We start from the raw sequence: 12,610 nt of genomic DNA, 5'->3' as shown, positions 1-12,610 counted from the left end.
GCTTCAATGCCATACAACTCTCCTTCTGTGGCCTCCAATTGCTCTTAAATACAAGTAAAACTAAATGCATGCTCTTTAACCGATCGCTGCCTGCACCTGCCCGCCTGTCCAACAGCACTACTCTGGATGGCTCTGACTTAGAATACGTGGACAACTACAAATACCTAGGTGTCTGGTTAGACTGTAAACTCTCCTTCCAGACCCACATCAAACATCTCCAATCCAAAGTTAAATCTAGAATTGGCTTCCTATTCCGCAAACAAAGCATCCTTCACTCATGCTGCCAAACATACCCTTGTAAAACTGACCATCCTACCAATCCTCTACTTCGGCGATGTCATTTACAAAATAGCCTCCAATACCCTACTCAACAAATTGGATGCAGTCTATCACAGTGCCATCCGTTTTGTCATCAAAGCCCCATATACTACCCACCATTGTGACCTGTATGCTCTCGTTGGCTGGCCCTCGCTTCATACTCGTCGCCAAACCCACTGGCTCCATGTCAACTACAAGACCCTGCTAGGTAAAGTCCCCCCTTATCTCAGCTCGCTGGTCACCATAGCATCACCAACCTGTAACCTCTTTCCCTACTGTATTTATTTTGCTCCTTTGCACCCCATTATTTTTATTTCTACTTTGCACATTCTTCCACTGCAAATCTACCATTCCAGTGTTTTACTGGCTATATTGTATTTACTTTGCCACCATGGCATTCTTTTGCCTTTACCTCCCTTATCTCACCTCATTTGCTCACATCGTATATAGGACTTGTTTATACTGTATTATTGACTGTATGTTTGTTTTACTCCTATGTGTAACTCTGTGTCGTTGTATGTGGCGAACTGCTTTGCTTTATCTTGGCCAGGTCGCAATTGTAAATGAGAACTTGTTCTCAACTTGCCTACCTGGTTAATTACAGGTGAAATAAAATAAATACAAAAATTCTTAAATGGAAGAAGTTTGGAACCACCAAGACTCTTCCTAGAGCTGGCTGTCCGGACAAACTGAACAATGGGGAGAAGGACCTTGGTCAAGGTGGTGACCAAGAATCCAATGTTCACCCTGTCAGAGCTCCAGAGTTACTCTGTGGAGCTGGGAAAACCTCCCAGAAGGACAACAATTTCTGTAGCACTCCACCAATCAGGTCCACCAATTGACCAAAAGGCACCTAAAGGACTCTCAGACCATGCAAAACAAGATTCTCTGGTCTGATGAAACCAAGATTCAACACTTTGGCATGAATGCCAAGAGTCATGTCTGGAGGAAACCTGGCACCATCCCTGCGATGCAGCATGGTGGTGGCAACATCATGCTGTGGGGATGTTTTTCAGCGGCAGGGACTGTGAGACTAGTCAGGATCGAGGGAAAGATTAACGGAGCAAAGACCAGAGAAATCTTTGATGAAAACCTACAGAACACAGAGGATCCCCTTCTAACAGTACAACGACCATAAGCACACAGCCAAGCTTTTGCATGAGTGGCTTTGGGAAAAGTCTCTGAATGTCCTTGAGTGGCCCAGCTAGAGCCTGGACTTAAACCTGATCGAACATGTCCGGAGAGACCTGAAAATAGCTGTGCAGTGACACTCGCCATCCAACCAGAATAAGTTTGAGAGGATCTGCAGAGAATGGGGAAAAACTCCCGAAATACAGGTGTGCCAAGCTTAGAGTCACACCTAAGACGAGGCTGTAATCACTGCCAAAGGTGCTTCAACAAAGTACAGAGTAAAGCGTCTGAATGCTTTTGTAAATGTAATATTTACGTTTTTTTTTATTTTTTAGAAATGTGCAAAAATGTATACAAACCTGTTTTTGCTCTACCATTATCGAGTATTGATGAGGGGAAGGGGGGAAAACAATAGAATCAATTTTAGAATAAGGCTGTCGTGGAAAAAGTCAAGGTTTCTGAATAGTTTCCGAATGCACTCTAGCTCCATTTTTGTGTAGTCATTCCTCTTGTGTCGCCATTTTTTTGTTTTGTTATTTTTAACTGTATGATTGGGAAGGACTCATAAGCAAGCACTTCACGGTTAAGTTTACTTTTGATTTAGGCCTACTACACATGATCACTTAATGATTATCAGGCACCTGTTAATAAAACATTTGTCGACTATTAGCGAACAATATTATCAAACACAGTAGTTTGAAGATAGGCTAACACTGCTTCTCCAATAGAAATCCCCGATCACATTAGTAGACGATGTCATGGCGACGTTGTTAAGCTAAACTGATGCATAGAAACACGTCATCCGTGTACATGCTACAAATGCACTTCTTCGATATATAGTTGTTTTTGACACACATGAAAACGTGTCAGTTTGTCACTTTCACGGGGTTGGAGTAATAACACGTTCAAATACTAACGACATTGGCTCGAATCAAGGTTGTGCCTTTAAATTTCGAGAAACTTAACTAAGGAATATTTTTTCACTTCTCAAACCCTGGCCTGGTCTGTTTGGCAACTGTTCCCGGGAGTCTCGCGGTTTTGCGCCTTTGGGTTTAGAAACTGTGATATTATTTAGACGTAATCATTCGATAGATCTGCAAAGAATAATATATTGTCCCTTTCAAAGCAGAGAAGAATGGCTTAAATAAACTTGGGATTCAGTAAATGGCTTGCAATACATTTGGGATTCAATACAAATTGACTTGCATAAAAATGCTTACCTAAATCTGTCAAATACAGCTTCTATAATAATTAGTCGGCAATTATAGGCAATGTTGTTGAGGACTGATTCTAGTTAAATCTGTCGGTCTACTAAGATGAACTCAGGCAATTATAGGACTACCAACGGGGCCTTGCAGCCAGCCGACCCTGTTCTCGTGTCTCGTTAGCATCTGTAGCCTGCCAGCAGTATAGTGTATAGTTCTCGGTGAGGCCGGGGAGGCAGAACACCATTGTCGATACAAAATAACATACAAGCTACACGAAATATATAGAGCTAAAACTACGTCAGACGACGAACAAAGACAGATAGCCTTAAGGTAAGTGGATGTTGTCAGCGTCAAATTCAGAAATAATTTTGCTAGCTAAGTTAGCGAGCTAGGCTAGCCTCTGACTAAAGTCATCTCTATCTAGCATTGTCCTGTCATCCAATTGATTTAACGGAATCCAAGTTCAGTGACCACATTAGCAAGGTACATTTCAACAAACTAGTGTGATGGCTGTTGTTCATATAAATGTAGTTCATCTTGTTTTTCTCGAATCTCGTTAGCTAACTAATTAGCTAGCTAACTAGCTAGTCAGCTATCGATTTCTATCTCGCATCTAAGTGATTCGCGTTGCCAGCTAGCTAACGCCGGTCTCGGTAACAATGCCAGGAGAAAATGAAACTAGCGAACGTTAGCTAGCTAAATGTAGCTAAGCTAGCCTTGTAGCTGGGTGGGGGTTGTTGTGGGATGGGAATCAAATTTAAGCCTCATTTATGATAATCTGTTTTCAAATGGCATACACGTTATACTTGTGACGACACGTAGGTGGCTACATCAAGTGTTTTATCGGAATAGTTGTTTATTTGATGTTGATGAGTAGTGTAGCTAGCTAACGTTAGTTAGCTCAATGGACAATGCTCGGCTGACAGTCTCACGGCTCACAAAGGACTTGCAATTTATCCACTTTTTCCTGTGCCTCGCCGGCTTCAGCTTCTTAGTTGGCTTATGGTAAAAAAAAATCTGGGAATACTAACGTCGTTAGTTAGCTAGGTACTAGCTATTGAATTATAACGTTAACGTTACTTGTCTTGAGTTAGCGAACGGTAGCGGTTGACATAAATCATCCTGCAAACCGACATATTATCCAAAGTGATTCATAGGTCTTAGTTTTTTTGCCAAGGAACATTAATGGGTAGTATCCCATGTTGATTTAAAACATATTTTTATATAAAATGTCTGTCTGACCACTTATGTGGTCAACAATGTAACGTCATTGTTCCGGCCTTTGTTGTTTACAGCACCATGCATTGGCAAACTGTTTTAAATCAACATATTTTAATCTTTATTGTATTCAATTACAGCCTCACTGCTACAAATACTTTTCTGTCTTCTCATCAGATGCCTTCAGCAACAGTTGGCCACAATGCTGTTCAGTCCTCCAGCCCAGAGTTGGGTTCTGGGACCCAGTCTGAGGCCATGAAGCAGGTCCTGCAGGTGATAGACAAGAAGGTCCGCAACATGGAAAAGAAAAAGGTACCATGTTTCCTTTTTTAAATCTAAGCATGCTTTCAGATACCTCCCAAAAATAATAGGTTGTTTCATGCTTAGTTGCTGCTTGAGACCAACTGAGGAGCAATTCTGGATGTCTCTCTTGTCTGGGAAAATTGTCTGCTTTATGACCATGCATTGACTTTGTCTCAAAGTTGGTAACTAAGATTAAGGCTAAGATTACGGCTACAGACAAATTTAGTTGGTGTAATCAAACATTAACCTGTGACTTTTATTTGGCGTTAGAATCACAGCACTTAATAGATGGTATATTTCTGCTGAAAGAATCTCAGCAGACCTTTTCGTAACCCTTATTAAATGTTCCATATTTCTATAGGGCAAGCTGGATGACTACCAGGCCAAGAAGAATAAAGGAGAACGGTTGAACCAGGATCAGCTGGTATGTACCAGACACGGGTCTGGGTCGATGTTATCTCAGGGAACTTCAATTGTGAACTTGATTGTTTAACCTGTTGCATATGTACTATAATTTTTCATTCTTCGGCTTTTCATTGATTTTATACTGTGGTGTTTGTCGTTTTGATCTGTGACACAGCTAACAAAACATATTTAATGTTCATTCCCTCTCTTGTCTCATCTGTAGGATGCCTTGACTAAATTCCAGGAAGTGACCAACAACCTGGATTTTGCAAGGGAGTTGCAGAAGAGCTTCCTGTCTTTGGGGCAGGAGGTGAGTTCTGTCTCAAGTTTTCATTCTGGTCACTATGACCACACTCACTGTATTTATTAGGTGCTGTTTCTCAGTCACTGTGGCCATAGTGCAGTGACAACTCCTTCCCATTTCCTTGCAGATCCAGAAGGCAGTGAAGAAGTCTGCCCGGAGGGAGCAGCTTCAGCGGGAGGAGACGGAGCAGAGGCGTCTGAAGACTGTTCTGGAGCTGCAGTTCCTGCTTGACCGACTGGGCGATGAGCAGACGAGGCAGGACCTGAAACAGCCCGCTGCAGGCTCCCCCCTGCTCACCGACTATAACCTCACCGCACTGGACAGTTTCTACAAGCTCGTGGGCCCGGAACGGGACCATGACGTCAGGTACAAACCTTTTTGCTTCTCTTTTTGTTTGATGGAGTGACGTAATATGATTGTATGCATGTTGTAAATGTCCTACCCTGTTCTCCAGGTTGACTGACCAGTATGAGGAGGCCTCCCTACACCTATGGGAACTGCTAGAGGGCAGAGACCAGGCTGTGGCAGGAACCACATGTATGTTTCTAACACTTCTGAAGTAGCTCTCAATGTATTTACTCTGTACATGTAGGCTTTGGCTTGTTTAATTAGTTACCCACACCCCCATCTGTATACTGAGTATCTTGGGGCTTATCTTTAGATTTTGGGGAAAAAAGAGCTTGGAAGGAAATTTACGAGCTGGCTCAACTGGGAGCAGTGTTATGACTAAAGCCCTTCCAACCCCTTGAAGCACAAATGGCTTGCTGGACATACAGTCCATGTTAGCAGAACATTTATAAGGGGAAGTGCTTTTCTGGGTGGTTGGGGTGAACTGGGGTTAGGCCAGTGGGCTTTGAGGGGTAGTGCCAGCCCAGACACAGGACACCTGTCATTCCATAAATGCTGAGCATCCACCCCACATGTTCCAGCGACAACTTTGTGGTGGATCATATGGCATTGTGGATTATAAATACTTGTAGGTTATTAAAGTTCTTCGAGCTGTGGATCTTGCCAGGCCTGGCATGGTGCTGTGGAATGGGTCCCAGCTATGATTATACCAAGCATAGACCCGGCCTATTGACTGAGTGTTTGTTGCACAACACAAACACAAACGTTTAATTTCTAATACGTTCTGAATATGACCTGTCCCTTTCCTATAGACAAGGCACTGAAGGAGACCCTGGACAAGGTGCTGCTGAGTGGCTATTTTGATAGCGCACAAACGCATCAGAACGGAGTGTGTGAAAAAGAGGAGGAAGAGGAGGAGGAAGAGAAGAGGAGGAGGAGGAGCAGCAGGAGCAGTCTGTGGAGCATGAGTTGTCTGGGGGCGGGGAGCAGCCTGCAGCACCAGGTAACCAGGATCTCTGTGTAGACTGAGAGAATCTGCCAGGACTAAATGAGCACCATTAGTTCAGTTTTTTGGGGGGGGTTTTGGCACTGGCTATTTGGATGTATCAGGATTGGGCGAAGGCAGTTTAGCTGAACGTTTCCTATTGCGAGGTTGGAAACTTTTGTCGCTGTATCTCTCAATTACTAATACGTTTTAAGACTATGTTAATCACGCAGCTGACGAAATTCCGTGAGATTTTACTTCTGGGTTAGATTATCATCACTGAGGGGAACTCATGTTATGATTGGTCTGAGTGTGTGGACCTGGATGAGTGGATATTAATCAGAGTATATTCCTTTTACAGAGGGAATAGTTACTGAAGAATACATAGAGGCCATTGAAGTAGAAGCCACAGAGGTGAGTTCAATCTCTACCCTGACTCTTAACTGCTGTAAAGTTCAGAATTCTCTGGTTTACCTTACCTATTGGAATCTAATCAAGTGATCTTATGTTTATTTGTGTAGTTTGTAAACAGACAGTTCATTCCAGAAACCACATACAGCATCACTGGCAACGACCAAGTAGAGGAGTGGACAGCAGAGGTCCAGGTATGCTGCATGTCTATACCTCTCATATCATTTGTCATATCACACAGTCACAAACATAATCTTTTAGGGTTCAACAAGTAACGCCCTGGCCCAATGGTGTCATCAGCTGGGTTTAAATCTGTCCCTGTGTCTTTAGGTGGTCAATGTCCTCCAGCACCAGCCTCCTCCCCAGATGACCCCTGAGCCTCACACTGTGAACCCAGTCTCCCACACGCCTGACCCTGTGGTCCGGAAGCAGGTCGTACAGGACCTCATGGCCCAGATGCAGGGGACCTATAACTTCATGCAGGTGATGATCCTTCCAACTGCCCCCTATGGTCCTGCGCTGGGTGCCTTATCGGATCCGGTTTGGTCCCTTGCTCATGCTGACCCATGTGCTTCCTTCCACAGGACTCCATGTTGGAGTTTGATGGCCATGCCCTGGACCCAGCCATCGTGTTGGCCCAGCCCATGAAGCCTGCACAGAGCGTGGACCTGCAGCAGATGGGTAAGTGTTAGTACATCACATTCTCTTTTAACTCTCCTCTGACCAACACTACCACTGAGGCTCTTAGACATGTTTGCTTCTACACTCACTGACAGTTTATTAGGTGCACCCATCTAGTACTGGATCAGCTCCCCCCTTTTTTCTAGAACAGCCTGAATTCTTTGGGGAGTGGATTCTACAAGGTGAGGAAATGTTCGTTGCTCCATTGGTATCAAGGGACCTAACGTGTGCCCGGAAAACAGTCCCCGCACCAGGCTTGGATGGGTCCATGGACTCATGCTATGTATGCCAAATCCTGACGATGCCAATTAGTATATTGCAACAAGAACCAGTATTTGTCGGACCAGGCAATGTATTTCCACTCCTTAAAGGTGATCGCATGCCCCCTGGACACGCTTCTTGTTTTTAGCTGATAGGAGTGGTCATCTGCTGCACTAGCCCATCTGTGACAAGGACTGCCGAGTTCATTCCGAGATGCCGTTCTGCACACTGTTATACTGTAACGTTATTTGTCTCTGTGGCCAGCCTGTTAGCTTGCACGATTCTTGCCATCCTCCTTTGACTTCTCATCAATGAGCTGTTTTTGCCCACAGGACAGCTGCTGACTGGATGTTTTTTGTTTGTCGCACCATTCTTGGTAACCCCTAGACACCGTCGTGCATGAAAAGACCAGGAGGCTGGCCATTTTTGAGATACTGCATCCGGCGAGCCTGGCATCGACAATCATACCATGCTCAGTCTCTTAAGTCACTTATTTTGCCCATTCTAAAGGTCAAACAGTATCTGGATGCAGGTCATGTGACTCATTGTCTGTAGGAGCGATTCATTTTTGTGAACGGGGTGGTGTACCTAATAAACTGTCCAGTTAGTGTGGTACTGCTTATATACTCTTGAGTTTTGTCTGTTTATTTTGTTGTTGCTCTTAGCTGTTTTACCAACAAACCATGTTATATTTATCTTGTGTACAGTTCATTCAGAATCCAGACTTGCTCAACCAAGCTCAGTTCCTGAATCTACACAAGTAAGTAGCAATAATGACACTTGAACAGAATTCTGATAGTAGTGATCCCCAAGACTCGATACCGGAGCAGACTTATTTAAAGGGCAAGGGTACTATGTGAACCTTCCCTTATTCTCCCCCTTCCCTCCCCAGGTCCTCATGGTCTCCCCCACACCTGATGCCTACTCCTCCACAGCACCTCTCTACCAGCCCTCCCACACAGCAGAGCCCCGGCCACAGACCGACGGCATCGACCACATCCAGGTAAACCCTCCCTCCCCAAGGTGCCCTCTGCTCCACCCTCCTCTACCCCCCTGGCTGTGTGTGTGGGTGGGTGGTGGAGCTTCTCTATGCTTGGTTGTAATTGGGCAGTGCGAGAGATGGTTAACATTCATCCTACCTGCCTGTCCTGAAGTGTCTGTGAAAACCATTGAAGTATGTGACGTCTCTGTCTCCCCACCACGCCCCGCCCCCTCCCTAAACCAGGCCTCGATGTCCCTGTCGTCTGAGCAGTCCCCCGCCCCGTCCTCCTTGCCCTCTGCCTTCCCGCCCGTCTCCACCCCCCACAGCGGCGGCATCAATGTCAACGCAGCACCATTCCAGTCCATGCAAGCGGTAGGCTTTGTTAATGGAGGACTTAACTGACTTCACTTGAACAAAACCGTCATATAACCCACTTAACTCTAATCACTTGACACACATTCATAATGTGTCTTACGACAGGAAGAATAGATGTAGTACACACTGTCACACAACAGTAATACCAGATTTACTTTGCAAGGATAATGAAAAAACTGATTGGGACATCAACTGAATTAATATGTAGAATTCCAGTGTTGGCCTACATTTCTCAAAACCAAGCTTCACCCCATACTCCCTCACCCCTCTTTCTGTCAGAGCAGAACGGAATGCTCTTCTTGTCTGCCCCCATGTCTACATAAAGCTTTATAATCAACTCTAAACTGATTAACTTTATTTTTGCAAACCTTGAACAGTATGTACGGTATGCTCAATAATCAGACTACAATCTGTTAGTGGTGATTTGCTGTTGTCCTGCATGGGTATCTGACATCTCTAAATGAAAGCTTTTCTCTGGTTGTATTGTGTCCCTAAGGTGTTCAACCTGAATGCCCCCGTGCCCCCCACTAACGAAGCAGACGGTCTGAAGCAGTTCCCCAGTGGCTACGGCCAGGGCTTCAGTAGCCAGGCGGAGCACTCCGTGGAGGAGCCTGACATCCAGCAGGACACTCTACAGTCCGGTGAGAGAGGGACTGGGGTGTCTGAGGATGTGATTTAGATGAGCGGAATCAGGAGCAGTAGACCCTGGGTCTAAGGGCATGATCAGAAAGGTCAAATGTTAATGACCCTTATAATGTTGTTCTCAGCTGTAGGAGGCTTCCACACCCAAGACCAAGTAATGTCGTCGGCAGCAGGCCACCAGGTGCAGGGGCCAGGCTTTGGGCGGCAAGGCCAGTCCTTCTATAACAGCAGGGGGGCCGTGTCTCGCGGAGGCCCCAGGAACCCCCGGGGCATGATCAATGGATACCGAGGATCCTCTAACGGTTTCAGAGGTATGAGCTCATGCTGATTTACTGTAAGGGACATACTTTCATACAGGAGTGATTTATTATGGTGTTAACAGCATAAATGGTTGTCTTCCTCAGGAGGATATGATGGCTATCGCCCTCCCTTCTCGAACACCCCAAACAATGGTTATGGGCAACAGGCCCAGTTCAGCACTGCACCCCGGGACTACCCCAACAGCACCTACCAACGGGTAAGGAAGGGCACAGCAAACCATTTAGGTCCTAGTGACTAGAAAACACTTGACCCTTGCATTAGGATTGTGTGAGTTGTTGTCCCAGATACTGTCATGAAGGTGCTGTGTATAAGTCTTTCTGAATGACCAGTTGTTTCTACAGGAGGGATATCAGCCAGGCTACAAGCGGGGAGCAGCCCAGGGACCTCGGGGTTGCTCTCGAGGTAATGCTCAAGCGATGCGATCCTAAAGCGCTTAAAGGATTGTCAACTTCCGCCACATTGAACATTCAGATATTATGAATGTTTGCCCCAGCTCACTTTTATAAAAAAAAAAGGTTTTGTTTTGTTTCTCATCTATCTTCTCATTTCTCCAAGCCTATTTATCAGAGTAAGCCTGCTTTGGTATGTCTAAGATACTTTTGTTTTAACACATGTAAAGCTGAAATCCACAGCATTTAGATTTATCAGCAAGTCTGTGTTCGAAACAACAAATAGATATTCCTGTAAACTTGAAAGATTTCATTAATTTATTTTTTGTACAAAATAAATGCAAAAAACCCCTGCAACTGTCGGTCCAATCCATGAGAATCTTTTATATTTTCTGTCACTGCCCAGCCCTGTCAACCACTTTTCCCTGGTGCTTTTGGTTCTCATTGCATTACATGTTTTTTTTTTTTTCCATCTTTGTAAGCTGATGTTACTCCTTGGGAGACTGTTTCAATAAAGATGTGTTGTATAACCTGCTGTCTGCTGCTAATTTATTTTCGTTGATCCCTGCTGCTCTGTGGTGCCACCACAGCCTTATCTGCCTCTGACATCTCTTGGGGTTAAGAGTGGGTTGGAGGATTTTGGTTATGCTTTGCTGAAAGACCTTCACTCTGCTTCCGTCTCCCTCACCTGCTGTGCCCTGCCTTCTGTATTCTGTCATGGGAGCATACATGTATTGTTGGCCATTCACATTCATGAAACAAATGTCACTGAGTTTCAAAGTAAACCTGTGGAGTTATTTGTAAATCCTAGGGCAACAGATGTACCCGCCCCTTTTGGTTCCATCTGGCAAAATACATTCTGTAGACCTGGATAAAAGCTTCTGAAGCTCTTATATACAAAGTGGCATTATTCACTGTGACTAGCTGAATTGACATGATTACATTTTGTGATGAGTGTATTAGCTTGCTCATAATGTCCATTTTGTCTCCATATTAGAGTTGATCCCTTCCCTGGCAGGTGCACACTAGCCATTTATAGAATGGATGTAGGTGTTTGTACTCCATGCCCAGACTTAACCCAGAATAAGGGTGACAGGCTGGCCTCAGCTGACTTATTTTCTGTCTGCTTGGCGGTTGCAGGCCGGGGGGGACTGTTGAAGCCCAGCCGAGGGATGGTGACCCAACTGTCTGGACATCAAGCCAATTAGTCTTGGATACAATCACCTCTACCCTCCTGGACCATCCTTCCCCTGATCTGACTGTTCCTCTCCATATCAACCTCTAGGTTGGTTTGGTGAAGCCTGGGTCTGAAGCCATACATACCTGTAGCTCTGTCAGATATTTAGCTTTCTCACAATCATGCTATTGCATAGCCTTAAGCTGGAACATGTGTGCCTTTGCTGTTGGACTGTTTATTTGGGTATTTGCTTGATAGGCAATCATTTACAAAACTGTCTGGGGCTAGTGACAGGCTTTGGAAGCATGACACGAAAGACCAAACAATATATTGACTGCAGTCATACCATGCAAGGACATTGTCAATGTGAAGATTGTTTATACTGTACATTGTATTGCTATGGCATGTTGGGGAGTAAAGTCAGTACAAATGGTGTGTAGTCTAAGCAGGTTATAGGTCTGACTGATTTACCCAAAATGAAGATTTCCTGTGCGCACATTTTGCTCTGGCCAGATGGTAGCTGTTATGTTCTGTACATTTGCATGTCACTTCATATCTGCTCTGTCCAAAAACATACCTTGGAACTCATGTCTACACTGTAGGTCTGTAGAATGTAAGGATTCTGTCAACTTTGTGTTAGTTTCACTCTAGCTATAAAGAATATCACTTTACAGATGTTTTCCTGTGCAATTGGTCATCTGAAAATTAAACATCTTTTTATACAGAGAAAAATTAGGCACACCTATGGTGCAAGATAAAAGAGCATTTGCCCTAGCCAGCAGAATTAGGTAAAAGTAAAACAAAAAGGCCCATTAAAAGAGACTCGATGTCTACCTTTTGTGCTGAGTACAAAAGGTAGACATCATTGCCTGGTAACGGGCTATTCAGTATCAATACATGTACTGGCCTTGGCCAAGACACACCTACAGGTCATTAGGAACAGTAGCCTCACTCAAACACAAACGTGAAAACAAGACGTGGTTACCTATAATCTCTACAGAAATAACCAGATCATCAACTGACTCTTGCATTTGCACATCAATAAGGTAATTCAAAAGGCTGGCTATAGTATAAGTACCACAAAATAAGACTGCAATGCACTCAGGTTTCCCATGACTAGTGCCCATAATAGCCAACATTAGCATACATTG

At 44.5% G+C, this 12,610-nt stretch overlaps 1 protein-coding gene across 1 annotated transcript; it reads left to right on the top strand.

The window, feature by feature from the left end:
* Nucleotides 1-2,270: 2,270 nt before the first annotated feature.
* Nucleotides 2,271-10,812, top strand: LOC124033636 (caprin-1-like). Its single transcript, XM_046345774.1, is given in 19 exon segments — nt 2,271-2,987; nt 4,053-4,187; nt 4,540-4,602; nt 4,807-4,893; nt 5,015-5,253; nt 5,342-5,424; nt 6,048-6,157; nt 6,160-6,238; nt 6,582-6,634; nt 6,742-6,825; nt 6,962-7,114; nt 7,216-7,312; nt 8,281-8,333; nt 8,466-8,576; nt 8,799-8,927; nt 9,427-9,571; nt 9,698-9,883; nt 9,977-10,089; nt 10,235-10,812. Coding segments are annotated over 18 exon segments (2,007 nt in total). The 5' UTR covers nt 2,271-2,987; the 3' UTR covers nt 10,322-10,812.
* The last annotated feature ends 1,798 nt before the right edge of the window (nt 10,813-12,610 follow it).

The sequence above is a fragment of the Oncorhynchus gorbuscha genome, linkage group LG04, assembly GCF_021184085.1.
Source record: "Oncorhynchus gorbuscha isolate QuinsamMale2020 ecotype Even-year linkage group LG04, OgorEven_v1.0, whole genome shotgun sequence".
In the NCBI taxonomy this organism is placed as follows: Eukaryota; Metazoa; Chordata; class Actinopteri; order Salmoniformes; family Salmonidae; genus Oncorhynchus; species Oncorhynchus gorbuscha.
The sequence above is the reverse complement of the archived record's forward strand: the minus strand, read 5'-3'. Positions and strand labels throughout refer to the sequence as shown.